The following is a 19,282-nucleotide window of genomic DNA, read 5'->3' as shown; positions in this document are numbered from 1 at the left end:
GTCTCGTCCGATTCTTTATTGAACTGAATCTTTCCCCACACTCACGGCAGCTGAATGGATTCTCTTCTGTATGAGTTCTCATGTGATTTTTAAACGAGTTGAGGCGAATAAATTTTCGACGACAAACTAAACAAATATATCCTTTGTCCCCTTGGTGCATTGCCTTATGTATTTTTAACTGTGACTTTCTGGAGAATCTTAGCCCGCACATTGAGCAAATGATTGGTCCATGAATCTTCATGTGATTCTTCAGATATCCAATACTGCTAAATATTCTCCCACACTCAGAGCAGCTGAAGCTCATTCCCTTTTCAGAGGATTCATGCTCTAAACTTGACTGGGTTTCTCTTGTTTCATTAGAATAATCATCATTGTCTTCCGTCTTGATTTCGGTCCCAAATGCTAAATGTCCATCTGTATCTTCAGTTGAGCTGCTGGCTTGAAGCGCTGCCAAGCTGTAGGCTTCAACTTGGTTTTGATAAAGCCGTGACGACCGGCGAGACACACAGCTGTGATTTTTTAACTGTGAATAGGAGGTGAATCTTTTTTCACAAATGCAGCAGATTAATATTTCCTCTCCTGTGTGGTTGGCCTCGTGTTCTGTCAAATCGTCCAGCTCATTAAATGTTTTACCACCAACTGAGAAACTAAATGTCTTCACACTGTTCTCCTCAGTTTGGTTTTCATGAAGCTGTGAGGACTGAGGACCGGGACACATGTGTTTTACAAGTTGATGACGCCAAATGAATCCTTCGTTGCAAACTCTGCATCTGAATCTCATGTCTCCAGTGTGGATGCGTGTATGGTTTGTCAAGGACACCTTATGTGTAAACCTTATCCCACATAAAGAGCAACTGAATGGCCTCTCTTTAGGATGAATTATCATGTGTCTCTTTAGCTGTTTCTGCAAAGAAAATCTTTCACTACAAACTGAGCAGCTTAACGGTTTATGAGATTGCATGTGTAACCTTAGACATCTTTTATTCTTAAATCTTCTCCCACACTCAGAGCAGATGACTTCAGTCTTGACTTCAGTCTCAGGTTGTAAATGTGGATCTGGATGCGAGTTCCTGGCTGGTTCTGGTCCTCCACAGTCCTCTCCATCAGCTCCTGTTTCCATCTGTTCAGTTGAGCTGCTGGCTCCAGGCTCTGCCTCTCTGTTTTGCTCAGTTGGATGAAGCTGTGAGGACTGAGGACCAACACACTTGTGTCTTGTAAGTTGATGAAGCCAAGTGAATATTTGGTCACAAACAGAGCAGCTGAATCTTTTCTCTGTGTGGATGGCCATGTGTGCTGTCACACCTCCCTTCTGTGTGAATCTTCTGTGACAAACTGAGCAACCAAATGGCCTCTTCCCTTTGTGAATTGTCACATGTGCTTTCAGATTTTTTATTTGGCTTAAATTCACAACACTATTACGTTCATTATCATTCATAAGGTTTGAATCAGACGGGGTTTCTAACGCCTGATTCCTCTCTTCAGTCTCGCCTTCAGTCACAGGTGATGACTGACGACAGAAGCGACTGTGTCTTTTTAGGAGACAACCCAAAGCAAATTGTTGGTCACAAACTCTACAGCTGTATACTCTCTTTCCAGTGTTGTGGATGCGCATATGGCTTTCCAAGGTTATCAGATCTGTAAACCTTCTCAAACAGACCGTGCACCCGAATGGCAACTCGTCTGGAAGAGGTTCACTGGTGTCTTTACGATCATCATCACTGACTTCTACGTCAGCTACTGAAAAGTTGTCAATCTCGTCTTCAGACACAGGCTGTAAATATGTATCTGCATGCGAATTACTGGCTGGTTCTGGTCCTCCACAGTTCTCTCCATCAGCTGCTGTTTCCATCTGTTCAGTTTGTCTTTGATGAAGCTGTGAGGACTGAGGACCAGCACAATTGTGTTTTGCTAGATCTTGTCTCCAAAAGAATCCTTGGTCACAAACTCTGCATCTGTATCTTATCTCCCCTGTGTGGATGACCACCATATGTCTTTTCAAGGTTATCTGACGTATAAACCTTTTCGCACAGACCGCACAACTCAATAGCTTCTCTTTAGGATGAATTTTCATGTGTTTCTTCAGGCGTTTCCTAGTGGGAAATGTTTTACTGCAAAGTGAACATCTGACTAAGTTCTTGGCTGGTTCTGGTCCTCCACAGTCCTCTCCATCAGCTCCTGTTTCCATCTGTTCAGTTTGTCCTTGATGAAGCTGTGAGGACTGAGGTTTCTCTTCATCATCTTCACTCTTCACAGGGACAGGAGTGAATAGGAACTTGGTGATATCAATCTCCTCCAGCCCTTGAAGCTGCTCTCCCTCCTGACTGGTCCAGAGTTCCTCCTGTTCTTCTTTAATGTGTGGGGGCTCTGGTGGGTCCTCCTGGTCCAGACTGGGGCTCCACTCCTGCTGCTCAGGGGGAACCTCTTCTTTACTGTGGAGCTGTTCAGTTGAGCTGCTGGCTCCAGGATCTTCCTCTCTGTTCTCTTCAGTTTGGTTGTGATAAAGCTCTGAGAACTGATACAAGATACACTTGTGTCTTCTGACTTGATGACGAAAGGTGAATCCTTGTTCACAAACATTGCAATAGAATCTTTTCTCTCTGGTGTGCATGGCCATGTGTTCTTTTGACGGTCCCCCTGGAAACGTTTTACCACAATAAGGGCAACCGAGTTTGCTGTGGATTTTAGTATTACATCTCCTATCAGGTTTAAAGCTGCTGCCTCGAGACTGTACCTCTTTGTTCTCTTCAATCTGATGTTGATGAAGCTGTGAGGACTGAGGACAGACAAGCTTGTGTTTTCTTACTCGATAACGTGAACTGAATCTTTCCCCACACTCACGGCAGCTGAATGGATTCTCTTCTGTATGAGTTCTCATGTGTTTTTTAAACGAGTTGAGGCGAATACATTCTCGACGACAAACTAAGCAAATGTATCCTTTGTCCCCTCGGTGCATTGCCTTATGTATTTTTAACTGTGACTTTCTGGCAAAGCTTAGCCCGCACATTGAGCAAATGAATGGTCCATGAATCTTCATGTGACCTGTCAGATATCTAATACTGCTAAATATTCTCCCACACTCAGAGCAGCTGAAGCTCATTCCCTTTTCAGAGGATTCATGCTCTAAACTTGACTGGGTTTCTCTTGTTTCATTAGAATAATCATCATTGTCTTCCGTCTTGATTTCAGTCCCAAATGCTAAATGTCCATCTGTATCTTCAGTTGAGCTGCTGGCTTGAAGCGCTGCCAAGTTGTAGGCTTCAGCTTGGTTTTGATAAAGCCGTGACGACCGGCGAGACACACAGCTGTGATCTTTTAACTGTGAATAGGAGGTGAATCTTTTTTCACAAATGCAGCAGATTAATATTTCCTCTCCTGTGTGGTTGGCCTCGTGTTCTGTCAAATCGTCCAGCTGATTAAATGTTTTACCACCAACTGAGAAACTAAATGTCTTCTCACTGTTCTCCTCAGTTTGGTTTTCATGAAGCTGTGAGGACTTAGGACCGGGACACTTGTGTATTGTAAGTTGATGACGCCAAATGAATCCTTCGTTGCAAACTCTGCAGCTGAATCTCTTCTCTCCTGTGTGTACGCGCATATGGTATGTCATCTCTGTCTCATTTGTAAACCTTTTCGCACAGAAAGAGCAACTGAATGGCTTCTCTTCAGGATGAAATATCATGTGTTTCTTTAGCCGTTTCCGCGAACAAAATCTTTCACTACAAACTGAGCAACTGAATGGTTTATGAGATCGCATGTGACTCGTTAGACCTCTTCGATCCCTAAATCTTTTCCCACACTCAGAGCATTCGACTTCAGTCTCAGGTTGTAACTGTCGATCCGGATGCGAGTTCCTGGCTGGTTCTGGTCCTCCACAGTCCTCTCCATCAGCTCCTGTTTTTCGACAAAGCTGTGAGGACTGAGAACCGGGACACATGTGTTTTGCACGTTGATGACGCCAAATGAATCCTTCGTTGCAAACTCTGCATCTGAATTGCCTCTCTTTAGGATGAATTATCATGTGTCTCTTTAGGTGTTTCAGTAAAAAAAATCTTTGACTACAAACTGAGCAGCTGAACAGTTTATGAGATTGCATGTGTAACCTTAGACTTCCTTTATTCTTAAATCTTCTCCCACACTCAGAGCAGATGACACCAGTCTTGACTGTCTCAGGTTGTAAATGTGGATCTGGATGTGAGTTCCTGGCTGGTTCTGGTCCTCCACAGTCCTCTCCATCAGCTGCTGGTTCCATCTGTTCAGTTGAGCTGCTAGCTCCAGGCTCTGCCTCTCTGTTCTGCTCAGTTTGATGAAGCTGTGAGGACTGAGGACCGGGACACTTGTGCTTTAAAAGTTCATTATGCCAAATGAATCCCTTCTTGCAAAATCTGCAGCTGAATCTCGGCTCTCTGCTGTGGACGCGCATATGTTTTGTCATGCTTGTCTCATTTGTAAAACTTCTCGCACAGAAAGAGCAACGGAATGCCTTCTCTTCAGGATGAAATTTCATGTGTCTCTTTAGCTGTTTTCGCCAAGAAAATCTTTCACTACAAACTGAGCAGCTGAACGGTTTATGAGATCGCATGTGTAACGTTAGACTTTTTTTATACTTAAATCTTCTCCCACACTCAGAGCATTCGACTTCAGTCTCAGGTTGTAACTGTCGATCAGGATGTGAGTTTCTGGCTGGTTCTGGTCCTCCACAGTCCTCTCCATCAGCTTCTGTTTCCATCTGTTCAGTTGAGCTGCTGGCTCCAGGCTCTGTCTCTTGGTGAATTGTCACATGTGCTTTCAGATTGTTAATTTGTTCACGATCATCATCACTGACTTCTACGTCAGCTACTGAAACATTGTCAATCTCGTCTTCAGACACAGGCTGTAAATGTGGATCTGGATGTGAGTTCCTGGCTGGTTCTGGTCCTCCACAGTCCTCTCCATCAGCTCCTGTTTCCATCTGTTCAGTTTGTCTTTGATGAAGCTGTGAGGATTGAGGTTTCTCTTCATCATCTTCACTCTTCACAGGGACAGGAGTGAATAGGAACTTGGTGATATCAGCCTCCTCCAGCCCTTGAAGCTGCTCTCCCTCCTGACTGGTCCAGAGTTCCTCCTGTTCCTCTTTAATGTGTGGGGGCTCTGGTGGGTCCTCCTGGTCCAGACTGGGGCTCCACTCCTGCTGCCCTTCTTCACCAACGATCACTTTCTGGACATCTGAAGGTAAAACTGAAACAAACAAACAGCTGATTAGTGTATTTTTCTACTGTTTTGATAATTTGAACATGAATGTTTCCTTTCGGCCACCTAAAGGGTTGGGTGTCAACTCTATCACAAAATGTGTATTGGTTCTTTACTGGTATGTTCATATCGATAAGCTCCTTGACAAACATTGCTACTATAGGGGAGAACGGGGTCATTTGTCACACGGGTAGGTTGTCACAATCGTTATATCTCGGAACCAGAAGGCGCTGTCTGTTAAATTTTGGTATGTAAATATCCACAACTGGGATCAGAGGTCACCTAAATAGTCTTCCTTGGAGTTAGACTGCTGCATTTGAGGTGAGAGGACCGTTAGTGTTTTTCATGTCAAATTGAAAATATTTAGCTCCTCACTTGTTACCCTAAAAAAGTGTGACGGGTAAGCTATAGTTTAGATTGTTTTTAGCAAGCTAATTAGTTGTCAGATGGTTGTTAGCCTTGATGCTAGCAATAAATTCCAGTTGGGGTTGGTCATCACATTTTTTGGGGGGTTGGTTGTCAGATGTTATCCAAAGGGTGCACCCAGGAAAGGAACCCAATAACAAAAGAATTTTTTTAAAATTTTATTTAACCTTTATTTAACCAGGCAAATTGCTTGAGGTCAAATGACCTCTTTTTCGAGCTAGGCCTGGCCAAAATGGCAGCAGCTAGAATAAATCAAATACAAGACAAACATAAAAAGAAAGCAGACATGAGAAAACAGAGACAAAAGCACAGACATGAGAACATAAGAAAAAAGCACAGACATCAGGGTTTTTCCTGCATTCAAAAAATGTTGGCGCCCGCCAAAGGAATTTTAGCGCCCCCCAAAGGAAAATCCTCAGCGCCAAAGTGTTTTTTCTTTTTCTTTTTTATAAATAAATAAATAAAAATCTACTTAAAACGGCTCCAAATGTGTTTCCATTTCCGCGCCATCCCAGTCATATTACTTGCAATCTCAGTTGTAAAAAAATAAATCAGGTCAGGGATAATCGTTATTAAACTATCATTGTTCCGCTCGCCGGGGCATGCAGGCTTATAAATGCAGCGCACCCTTTCAGCCGTGAGCTCCGCTCGGCCCCTCCCTCACCTGATAGTTAAGCTATCGGCTGGTCCAGAGAGTAGCAGGGAGATGTCGCGCATTGCCGGGTGTTTTGAAAAACTTCTAGATGACGAGAATAAAGGTAAAACTAATTGTGTTGTCTGAAAGCACTTCAGACTCACAACAAACTAAAATTAAAACTGCAAGCAGTGATGACCGGGCCCTCGCCCATCCATGCTGCTCGCCGTCCTGGCCGTCCTCGGCGCTCCAGGTGACCGCACAAGAGAACGTGCCTCTTCGGAGCGCGCGGCACAGCAATACCTGTCGCCGGAAGCGCGGAAGTTGCCGCGACGTGCTTGATATGGATGCAAGGACGACCTCAGGCCTGGACTCTTACCAGGAAGGTGAAGTTTGGAGCACATGGACCATTGCAGAGCGAAATTACAGCGAAGCGCGACGTGTGCTTGTGTACGGTCATTACCGTGCGAAAGGCCGTGATTTGCAGTAAATAAACGTCCACATGTGTCTCCAAGTGTCTCTGTAGGCTATTTCAAAGGAAATTAAGCAAGTACACTAATTATAACATTAATCAATTATAGGTTTGCATCACAGAAGGCATATTGGCCTATAATAATGAAAAAACACCACCTATGTGTACAGTTGTGAAATGTTTTGAATGAAATGCAAACCTCAGTTAATCATTTGCTCTTGTTTCTCTGTCCTGAGATTCACACAGACTGAGTTGTCTTGTTTAAATGTTACAAATTGAGCTAATTAACTGAACTCCAATTTTTTTTGAAGTTGCTGCAGAAGTTATCTCAGCTAATTGTATAATCAAACATCTAATTTTATATTAAGGTGATTGTATGCAGAATGCTCATGCCAGAAACAGTGTTTTTGTACGGATTAATAAATAAATATTAGCAGGTTCCTTGCAAAAACTGCAAAATGGTTCAGTCCACGTCCATTCATTCCCTATGCATGTAATATATTTTCGGCCACTAATGAGATTTGGGGGGCGCTGTTTTCCTTACCTCACAGATTAAGAAATGTTTAGAAAAGTCTTCACTCCCTCTAATTGTAATGCAACACTGCCATCTAGTGGTTAGCTGTCCTAAGTAAGAGCATGGTGGAGTTAGGGCAACTTCCTGCTTTTTGGGCGAATATTGCTAAAAAGAACACTTCCTGTTGATTTTGGGGCGGGGCGTCAAGAGGCTTTTTTGTTCGTACTGGGATTGTACATCGCTGTATGAAATTGTGTGGTTCTAAGTACAACACAGCCTTAGTTATGATCAATCAAAGGGTTCATGACGTGCGTTTGTGATGTTTTTTAGCTAATCAGGCGCCAGTGCTGCAAGACGGTGGTTCCGATTAAAACAAGCTTTCGGGTATATCATCTTCCATGTCGGAGGACATACCCTATCATATTTTCTTTTGCACAAAAAGTTGTTATGTGTGCACTTTACTCTGCAATCCTGCAGAGTAATGTGGAGTTCTGACTTTTGCCGCCATGTTGGCGAATACCGGCTCCCACCTCGTCATAGTTATTCGGAATCAAACAAAAAAATTATTGGTGTATATTCCATGTCTTGTGAGTGTCCCTAGAGTTTTCGTTTTGCTAAATATGTTCCTGCTAGGAGTTATGAATTTTTGAACTTTGTGAGGATTTTCGAGTCAGAAATTCACATATTTCACTTTAAAAAAATTCCTGTTGATTTTGGGGCGGGGCTTCAAGAGGCTTTTTTGTGGGGCCTGCAAAGATACATTTGGGTTATTAATTTGGTGTAGCTAGGTATAACACAGCCTGAGTTATGATGAATTAAAGCTTCGTGAGGTGCGTATTTACGCGAACTTTGACCCCAAAAAGATCCCTGGTACTGGGAGGAATTTGAAATCTTTTCCGCAATTCCTTATCGGGCAAGGGTCTTTTGTATTTGAGAAGTGGTTTGACGTCGCTGGCGTCAAAACTCTGGGACCAGTTCGTCGAAATGCGAAAAGATGTAAAGTGGCGGTTTTAGCCACTAATTCCAACATGGCCGACTTCCTGTTGATTTTGGCTAATGACATACAATTGCATTTATGTGCGCCTTGGGCAATTACATGTTGACCGGTAATTTCAGGCTTCTAGCCCAATTTTTGAGCATGCATTTCCTGAAAAACTGTTTTTGGCCATAGGGGGCGCTATTTTTGTGCACAAATCCTGAACCACTGATACATTGCAATTTTTTGCAGGTCTGACCTGCCCGCAGAGTTTTACAACTATTCTACCAGGGCAAGTAGGGGAAAAGTCCCATTTTAGATCCGGAAGAATAATAATAAAAATCGTACCGATTACAATAGGGCTTTCGCACATGTCTGTGCTCGGGCCCTAATTATGTGCAAGATATGTCACGCGCGGACACGCGAGTAACGTGACATACGTGACCGAGAGAGAGAGAGAGAGAGAAAAGCCATATACGACCTGATCTGCACCTCTAAACATCCCGACCAATTTGTTTATTCACTTTAAGTCGAATCACAGTGGTCTATGACCAAGTAATCACTGAATAAAAAACATCCTGCCACCACAACAGTCAACACTACAATGCAACTGCCTATCCACCCTGCTCCTTGACATAAATAAATCATGCCCTTACATTCAATGCTAGCAAAAGACGTGCCCTATCAACACCATTTACAACTGGTTATTTTTATTTTGACATATTTTTATTAAAAATATGTTTCACTTATTTTGCCTATTTCTATTCTCCCTGTTTTCAGTTCAATTAGGCATTTGTTTAAAGTCCAAAGTCATGGTGTTTTTAGAAAAAAACCTTGTTAAAAGTAAAATAAATGTATAATGTTCTTAAATCAATGATTAACTGTCTTTAATAATCGTGATAACACAATGTGATTACTCAAAATAATCATGATTAGGATTTTTTCATAATCGAGCAGCCCTACCTTCTTCCATGGTTTAGATCAATTAGAAACAATTAAAGTATTAAACAGGTAGGCCTAGTCATTATTAGTATTTTGACTTCATATATACAGGTTGTTTATTGTGATTTCATAAGCGTCAGTGAGCTCCATGGTAACGCAGTGATTGACAGGCTGACTGAAATGCTCTTGAGCTGGACAGAAACTCCCCTCTCCCAACCCCACACCCTCTTAAAATACACAAACCGTTTGCCTTTACTGTTGCACAGTCGCGACCCAAAAAAAAGTTGGTCACGTACTGACCCCCCAAAGGCCCATTCTGAGCCAGGAAAAACCCTGGACATGAGAAGACAGAGACAAATACATTCCAATGGGTGAAAGAAAAACAATTTTGAGGAAATGAAAAAATACTACACAGTGAAACATTTACACACTCCAAAATTTGCCATTAAAAAACATGTAATTCGAGTTTTAAAATCATTCATGGTGATGAGTTCCTGTAATTTGAGTGTTTTTTGTATAGTGTTCCAGGCGGAGGGAGCAGAGTACATGAAAGCCCTCTTCCCAAACTGTCAAGGTGTATCCTCACTGACAGCAGATTAATATTTCCTCTCCTGTAGGAGAGGAGAGAATTGAGCAGGAAAGGCAGCTAGCATGCAAAAGAGAAAAAGGGCAACAAAATCAAAACGACCCAGTGCATCCCAAACTAGACCAGTTGCCAAGGCTACTGCACCCCAGTGCACTCTACACCAGCTGGGGAAGAAGAAACAGGGGGAGGAATCTTCATCAGATGAAGAGGATAGTTTGTGTTTGGTTTGTATGGAAACGTTCTCCAGCACCTGTTCAGGGGAGGTAAGGCAGAAGTGTTGTATGTGCAACCAGTGGGCACACAATCTCTGCTTAGCTAGTGAGCAGACCCTACATTTGCCATCACTGTAACTCAGATAGTGAATGTGTGTATCCTAGTTGAGTAAGCTATTATTGTTAGACCTATTTGTTTTGTTCTTTATGTTGTTACATACAGTATGTTGGTTTTATTATGGATTTACTTTTGTTAATTCCTTGCTCATTTTGTGTTAAGATGCATAAAGTTATGTAGGCCTATTTTTCAATTTAACAATGAAATTAAACTTTCGAATGTAGTTCTGCTTTCTTGCCTTCTTTTTAAGATTTTTCCCATAAAGATAACATTGTGACAAACAACCCCATAGTGTGTGAGAACCGACCCCTTGATGGGGTTGGTTGTCACAATGTGTTAGTGTCTTTGATGGTACATTTCTTCTTTATTACAATACGTTAGAAAAAGTGAGGGGTTCACATTTCAAGCCAACACCTTAAGCTTCAATTTAATGTAGGAATGACTATTGAAAGATGTTTAGGTGATGAGCAATTCTCACTAGAGTAAAAAGTGTGCCTACTAACCCAGTCTCCCCAATTGATTTTTATATAAAAGATATATTTTTGAATCTGGAGATTTCAAACAAGTTGTGCAACGTAAAGACTAATATCCCAAATGTATCACAAGGCTTGTTTTTTTATCAACTAGTGCAGTGCCCTTAGGAAGCAGGTATTAGCTGATACTTGTTTTAAAGGGATAGTTTGGAATTTTGGACATAGGGCCTGATTCCCAAGTTAGCCTTAGTGTTCTTTATCATTGGAGAGTTTAACACATTTCATTCAGTCCTCAGCAACAAGCCACAGTTGCGTCCTTTCTGGATCTCGCACTGGAAATTTGTGGAAACTTTGTAGTGTCCATCTGTGGGGATTATTTGTACAATTCCTGAATGCACACTGGCGCACCATGTTGCCTAGTCGTTCGTTTCCGTTTCTGTCCCACGCTGCTCTGTTTACTTTCTGCTGTAGTGATTCGGTTACACAGCAAAGTAAAAGTCCGCTGCTGCTAAGAAAGTAGTCCCTCAAAATGCGATAATTCATGCGATGCGAGGTTGGTTTTATTTCTAAAATTATTCTATCAACACAGACATTTACATTGATAGTCTGGCATTATAATTGATTAGCCTCAGGTGTACTGTGGAGTGGGTAAGACTGTTTTAGTAGCAGGCTCATTTGACCCCATTGCCTTGCGCTAGCGTAACACGAGCAAACCCTGCAACTAGAAGGACTGAATGAAATGTGTTGAAAACTGTCTCCAATGATAAAGAACACTAAGGCTAACATGGGAATCAGGCCCTATGTCCAAAATTCCAAACTATACCTTTAATGTAACCTGCCTATGAAAGTGGGACACAGAAACAGATGTAACTTAAACGTCAGTGTCACATTGCTCGTCAATGTCATTTTTTGTCTTTCTGGTACAGTTTTCACACCATCTATAATCCTCTATTCTTTATAGGCATATCAGGTCAACATTTGTTTTTGATTGTTAATTGCAACTTGAAGGCAGCAGCATTGATATTTGCAACCAAAGTGAAGGGCCTTTTTCCATCTTACATAGTATTTCACAGACAGTGTACATTGTGAAAGACATGGATGTACATTGAGACACAAACACACAAAAACAGTGATTTTAAAATAAAGAAACACAGTTAACTTATCTATAACTATAGTTCTTGTTAGGTTCATTTCCGTGGGTTGAAATATGAACTTCCAGAGAACTATGTTAGAAGGTTTGTTGTCTGAGTGTTGTCTACTTTGTCAGCACCTCTGTAAAAACAACATTGCTCAGAAAGTGACGCGTTTGCTTTGTTTCTTTGCCTAGAGCAAGTATGTGAAGTCTGCTTGATCTGCAAACTCTGCTGGCGGCAAAGTAGAATTGTCCATAGCTAAAGAATTGTTTTTGCAAAAAAGGCCAACAAGATGACCCTGTGACTTATCTACAGTAATTGCAAAGTAGGGTCTCATTGGCAGAGTGGACTTTTAGTTATTGAAACTAGGGATGGGCATAATTCAGGGTTCAACATAACTTTTTTTTCCTACTGGCCCGTCGGGCCAGTGGATCCGAGTTTTACTGGCCCCTTGTATATTTTCACTGGCCCTGCAGCACCTGCAGACACTTTTTTTTTTGTAATTTCATGTCAATAATTATAATACAGTATAGAAGATCCCTTTAGATTTGCTTATTTTTCTTTTAGTTAATGATATGAAATATTGATACACATAATATAAAACCTGGCAAAAATATTGAATTTGAAGCCTCATGAAGTGTCAGCTTCACATAAGCAGTGCAAAATATGCAGCATAAGTTAAACGCTCGTCTAAGACTATGATGTTAAATCACCTTAGAAACACACAATGCCTAGTAGTGCAAGCCTTCACTGTGACATTTCGCCAGTGAGCCGCCGCGCGGAAGAACTCCACGGTTTGACTACTAAAATAATAACCGGGGATATTCCCCCCGTTAGCGATGTCAATGGGGAAGGCTTCCGCGATCTGATTGCATGTCTCGAGCCTTAAAACACAGAGCCATGTCGGCAGACAAACTGCGCGACTATAGGAACTGTACAGTGATCCACCTCCCCCCGTTAGTTTCTGCCTACACAATTACAATCACCTGAGACGCATTCACAGCGGTTAAATAAAGCCTCTCATTTGTATTACCATTAGCGCTTTGATGCAAATACTGTGACATTACGGCGGCAGCTCTGCTGCTAAAGGAAAAGCGCAGTTTTCACTTTTATTTTCTGCACCTCAACCTCTGCTTTGGGAAGAAAAAAAGGGGGGGGGGGCAAAGTAAGTCGATTGATTTGTTGACTCGCGATCTTAATAAGTCGTTCACATCCCTAATATTGAGTTGGCTCTCTCGGTATTGTCCCGCTCGCGGTGCTGATCGGAGGGCAGGCCTACAGCTCTGCCAACGGAGCGAGAGTGCGCCCGCTTGTTGCTCCACCTGTCAAAACGCCCACGCATACTAGGCCCTATGTCCACTGGCCTTTCATTAAAAAATATATGATATATTGTAATGAATCTTAAATAAACACTGCTTTCATTACGACTCTCAGCGCGCACTAATGAACCATGGTGTAGTATACAAAAATATACTGATCTGTGATTGGCCACTACTGGCCCGGGCGGGCCAGTGACTGGCCAGATTGAAGAAGTTTGCATTTGAGATTATGATAATATTGAACAAGCCTGAAGAAGAATAAAGCGGGGAAACAGACATTATTAGTGGTGAGTGGTGTTAGGGGAATTGTTATTGTGTGAATATATGAAATTTATACTATATTCATGGGAGTCGTGCTGGAGTTGTGGCGCACGCACAAAATCTCAGTCGTTTGGTGTATGGTGGTCTTCTGACCCGATTTCAGCCTTCAGTCTTCTTCCCGTCTTGTTGTTCCGACATTATCAAACATGTTTGATATTATCGCTAGTCTTAGGGGGTTGACTCAAGCAAAATGACGTAAACACTGTCACACTCTTGCATGCACCAATCACGACGCAGGAGGAGCGGCATTAGTCGCAACATGTGTCCGCCTAGTGAGGCACTTATTTCGGATACTTTTTCATAGAAGCCTCGGTGGAGAACCAGGCTGACAGCCGCGCAACCTGAACACTCTACCGTCAAATACAGGGTTAGGAGTTGAAGTTATTGGGGGACGAGATCAGCAAATAAATCTGGTCAAATAACTAAAGGAAGTCCCCCGCTCGGAATATTGAATTAACTTGTTTTTAATTAAATAATCAAAATCGCGTTTGCGGAAATGATATTAATCTCAAAAGGAATCTAGTTGTAGTCTTGCAATATGAGACCCCTGTCTTTTCAAAATCTCACTCTGTGACTGAAAACTAATGACTAGTTGTCTTCAGTCTTCAGTCTTTTCAAAGTATTTTAAAAGTCCTCAAGTGTAAGCCCAGCATTAGTATTAAAATATTTAAGAACATTTAATTTCAAATCAGATTTTTTTTAAAGCTTATTGAGAAACCCAACTTGATATCATGTATTGATCTTTACTAGACTAGGTTTACAGAGGCTTAAACAGTGATTTTAAATATAGTTTGGGAAAATATATTTTAGCATAATCTTGTCTTAAAACAACCAGATTGCATGCAAGTAAGCTTGGCAGGTTGCACACAGCACACTGCTTACTGCAGGGGTACAGAGGCCACGCCCCCTACCTGCACTGTGCATTCCTCCTAAGATAAAGTCAGGTTGTTTTATGTACTGAAGACTTCTCCTCGCCAACTAGATTTGTTATGTCTCACTACCCCAACCCTGAAAACCTATTACGTAGGCTGAAATGTTCGTGCGTAATTAGATTTCACTATAACTTCTCTGTATGACCGCCTATCGGTGGTCACTTCATTACAATCCCCTTGTTGCATTGTTTGTCTTGACCCTGTTTGCAAACAATAAAGATCTCTTCTATTGTTGTATTTAAACATTGTGTCATCTGGTATTAATTGCCTCATTCTCATCTTTTAAAGGTTGATATTTCAATTCCACCACAGTGTGTCTCTGTTTAACTGTCAAACCAGACTGCAGGAGTTACCGTTACAATCTGACCGTATGGTACCCTGCATACTGCCATCCATACTGTGTAGTGCACTCAAACTTACAATCAGTTGCCTATATAGTAAATGGCTGCACTGTGTATGAACGGACTCTATGCTGCACACCATGACCACACTCCATTACCATTACTGTTAAGTATTTTCAAAACATGTGCCTATGTACAAACATTAATGTGTTATGCCTGGTTGGTTCAACTGCTCTGTTGATGTGTCTAATAACGTCACTAACACCCCTGATTTTGTGAAATAATATTGTGATTATGTTGATTATAGTGAAAAGGCCTTTTTACAGATGAGATTACTGAGACGTGGACTGCGCGTCTATCGCCCCTCCCCTCCCCTTCTACACTTCCGAATAAACGCAAAAACTTACACTTGATGTTTCCTGTTCATAGATCGGAGCCTACATGTCCCAGAAGGCATTGCAGTTGTTCAGGAAGTTAATGTTTTGGCCTCGAGCTGATTAGATCCAACTAAACTGAATGCACCTAAATCATAATTCACTTCTCACGTTCACAAAGAAACAATGTTCTTTAAAATCGGTTGTGAATCAAGCGAGTTACGGTGAATTGTGTAGAAAAGTCTCTCATATTTTCAATACTATCCAGCTGCAGCCCCGGAGACAAACACCCTGGCGTGACAAGTTACCTGTAGATTTTATTTTTGCAACGTCATAAACTTCAAAGTTGTAAACAACGTCAAACAATAACAAGAGCACAGACTGATACTAAGTTTGTGTTATTTATATTGTTTTGGCGATTAGGTTCAGGCATCACAGCTGGGTGGTTAGGGTTAGGGCAAGGGGACAGGGAGAGGTTAGAATATAAGCCCCTTTTACACAGAGATTGCGGCATATTGACGGAACAACATCACTCCAATATGCCGGCGTTGCTTGCTTCTCACAGAACCAAGCAACGCCGGCCTGCTGGCGCATCAGTAGCTCCTTTTACACAGCGTCCGGAATGAAAGATGTGCTTGTAAGCAGCGTCAGGTGTGACGTAAACATTTAGCGCCGCGCCGGTCAGCTGCTTTACAACAACAACAACACTGGCCGGTGAATTGAGAGCAGAAGCGCTGGAGCTTGCAGTAAGAGGGCCGTATGTTACTGTCCCCACGATGTGCTGGTTGATCTCGCTACGCGCTGAGTCCAACATCACTGGGACTGTTAACCAAACTGACAAAATCAATCCGCTTCACCTCTGTGTCTGTGTGTTTGTGTGACATGTTGGCTGTGAGCGAGTCTCTTTGTGAGGGCAGAGATCTGCCAATCAGACATACACATACACACAGTGTGAAGTCACTTTACTGTAGACAGAAATAAAGTGTGGATATATGCTCAGACTTAGGATAATAATAGCGGCGGCGATCCGGTCGCAGCCTAGCTTAGCCTAGCCAAGCCAAGCTTTCCCATTGTACAACTTCTCCTGGGCAGAAATAGACTCATACACTCTGCAAAATGAAGCGTGGGGGTTTGGATTGAGCAGCGGACCTTATGATCAGCTAGATTATACGCTGTTCCTTTTATTTGGTGATTTTTACGGGACATCAGGCCGCCGTGATTAATGTTAAACACACATCAAAACTGTCAAAATCAATCAGCTGCCAACTTCAGCGTTGTGTGTCTGTGTGTGTGTTTGTGTGACATGTTGGCTGTGAGCGAGTCTCTCTATGAGGGCAGAGATCTGCCAATCAGACATACACATACACACAGTGTGTGAAGTCACGTTACTGAAGACAGAAATAAAGTGTGGATATAGTTCAGACTTAGGATAATAATATCGTCTGTGATCCGGTCGCAGCCTAGCTTAGCCTAGCCTAGCTTTCCATTGTACAACTTCTCCTGGGCAGAAATAGACTCATACACTCTGCAAAATGAAGTGTGGGGGTTTGGATTGAGCAGCGGACCTTATGACCAGCTAGATTATATAAGGTTCTTTTTATTTGGTGATTTTTACGGGACATCATGCCGCCGTGATTAATGTTAAACACACGTCCTTCAACTGCTAACATGGTCGCATGTTTAGAACGTAGGCTATGGAACGTCAAACGCCCCCCTGTTCCGCATCAACAAGCTGGAGCATTTAAACAGAGAGGCGGAACTGATAGTGTCGGGAATCTTACTACCCCCCGAGGTAGTAAAATTCCCGGAACAATTTCTCGCACCTTTCTTCCCTCGTTCCGCAACTGTCGCATTTATGCAGCAGGGCGGAGGGCCGAAATTCCGGCATATTCCCGGCTTTCACTGGCTGTGTAAAAGCAGTGCTTCCCCCAGCGCTTTATAGTTAAGGCGGCCGCCTTAGCAAAACCAGCCCCCCGCCTTGACTACTGACCGACCAAAAAAAAAAAAAAAATTAAATCTTTATTTTTTTTATTTTTAGTGCTGCACAATTAATGTACTAGCAAGCACGATGTGTGATTTTTCATGGTCAGAAATGCGCGAAAGGCCGTGATTTGCGGTAAATAAATGTGCACATATGTCTCCAAGCGTTTCTCTCTGCTCAGACTATCAGCTGCTCTGTGTCGGGGGCTCTGCGCGCGCGACCGTCCCGCGCTGCGCGCGACTACGGCATATACGCGGGAGAGTAAACGAGCAGCAGCAAACCGACATTTAACCTGTGGCGATAATAAACGCAGTGCGGTTCTATGGGGATATCTAGCTGAACAGAAAGAAGTGCTCTGCAAAGCTAGACTAGTTTAAGACTCCACATCACCGTGGCAACACAATTTGTACAGCGCAGAGAAAAGTCTGGTACATGCATGAGACTGATGGCCTAGGCACCTTTCAGTAAGTTTACAGAAGTGCACACTGTAACTGTCTTTGAAATGCATTTAGTAATTTTAAGGAGAAAACACTTTGTATTATTTCAATTATTTAATTATTTTTCAAACAGCATGCTAGTGTAGCCATACAAGATTTATTTTTCTGAATTTTAAATGCTGCTTTATTTTTATGTTTTAAATTTGGAAATACATGTTCCAAAACAACCAATAACCTCTGTATTTAAAAAGAAATCAAGCAAGTAGGCTAATAATAACCATATATGAATTAATCGCATCACAGTATGCCTATTGTCCACAATAATCTCACAACAGCCCCCCATCCAAAAAGGAACTTTAAAAAGCACTTTGATACACATGTTAAGTGTATGGTCCATTATTTTTATTTAGTGTGTCTGCATGGTATTGCACCAAAACAGTAGAACTTTTCTTTAATTGTATTTTGTACCGTCTGCATGTTTGCACAAAATGTGCACATACACATAGCAAACAAAATTGCACAACTGTAAGGTCAGTGTCATTCAAATAAACAGAACTATTTCTTTAGGGCGCATTGGCATCTTTGAGCAAAATACCCCCAAAATTTTCGCCGCGGCGCGTCGCGCCGCGCCTCCTGTACAGCTAGGCAGTGACCACCTTGACTAAGACATTTCCTGGGGGAAACACTGATAAAGGGTTTATAGATAGAACATTGACGGAACACCGCGGCGGCCATCTTGAGTACGTCAAGTCAAACAATAAAAAAAGTTAGGTGGTTAGGGTTAGGGCACATGAGTGACGTAGCAGACATGTCATGGAAGCTAAATAGTCAAAAATCACGTCCGTCACGCCAGGATGTTTTCTGTCACGCCACGGTGTTTCTGTCACGCCAGGGCGTTTGTCTCCGGGGCTGCAGCTGAAACCTACTCCATATTTTACTAGTCTAGACAACTACAAAATGTCGGACGCGCAAGCGCAGAGCACACACACACACGATGATGTTACAGTACAGAAGCTGAGTTTCTCTGATTAATGATCTTGTAATGTTAGCGGAACCAACCTGCTCTGTGTAACCGGACTTCAGGCTTCAAAACAGCGTCCAGTAGTTTCTGTTGTCGCTCGTTCTTCTCTTTTGAACGACAGAGTTCCTTCTCGTACTCTGCTATGATTCTTTCAAACAGCCCAAATATCTCTTCAGCAGCCGCAGTTAGTCGCTGATTCACAAACGCTCTCACCATTTCCACTTTAGATATCTCTTCAGCAGCCGCAGTTAGTCGCTGATTCACCAACGCTCTCACCATTTCCACTTTAGACATTGTAACCAGAAAGGTTTATCCAGACATACAGAGGCTGTGGTAGATTATTGCCAGTGTTTTAGAGGAAAATAACTGAGCTCAACCTGGGGCCTCGATGCTAACAGACGCCATCTTGTTACTCTGAGAAAAAAAATCATTTCTGGACTTCAGAATAAAAGCCCCGATGGTTCGCTGAGGCAACATGGAAAATATTTTGAGACATAGTCCAAAGGAAAATAAATTATACACAAAAAAATGCAGTGATACATATTGAAATGATTTAATGTATATGATATAATTTCATGTAATTGTGTATTATATAGCCTACATCTTTTTAATTCCTTATTATTCAGCCCTGGCCAAACATTTCTTTTTCACAAAGAAGAATTACGCTTTTGATGTTTTTGTCAGAGCTGTTGTGATTCCACTTTAAATCAAATAAGTTTCATTTGTATAGAGCATAATATCACAAAAAGACATTTGCCTCAGTGGGCTTTACATTCCATACAGTATGACACACTCTCACCTTAGACCCTTAGCTACTGTCCAGAACATACAGTCATATGAAAAA

The 19,282-nt window shown here is 42.1% G+C and overlaps 1 protein-coding gene across 1 annotated transcript; it reads right to left on the bottom strand.

The window, feature by feature from the left end:
• Positions 1-657: 657 nt before the first annotated feature.
• Positions 658-18,732, bottom strand: LOC307264068 (uncharacterized protein; the record flags this gene model as incomplete). The annotated part of the gene is made up of 5 exons (XM_080045380.1): positions 658-700; positions 1,665-1,771; positions 2,431-2,634; positions 4,778-5,214; positions 18,477-18,732. 5 exons carry the CDS (start codon positions 18,730-18,732, stop codon positions 658-660), a joined length of 1,047 nt encoding a protein of 348 aa, XP_079901506.1.
• Between the last annotated feature and the right edge of the window lie 550 nt (positions 18,733-19,282).

This window comes from Ammodytes marinus (assembly GCF_949987685.1).
Source record: "Ammodytes marinus genome assembly, chromosome: 17".
In the NCBI taxonomy this organism is placed as follows: Eukaryota; Metazoa; Chordata; class Actinopteri; order Uranoscopiformes; family Ammodytidae; genus Ammodytes; species Ammodytes marinus.
Note: the sequence above shows the minus strand (reverse complement) of the source record. Positions and strands in the feature narration are given on the sequence as shown.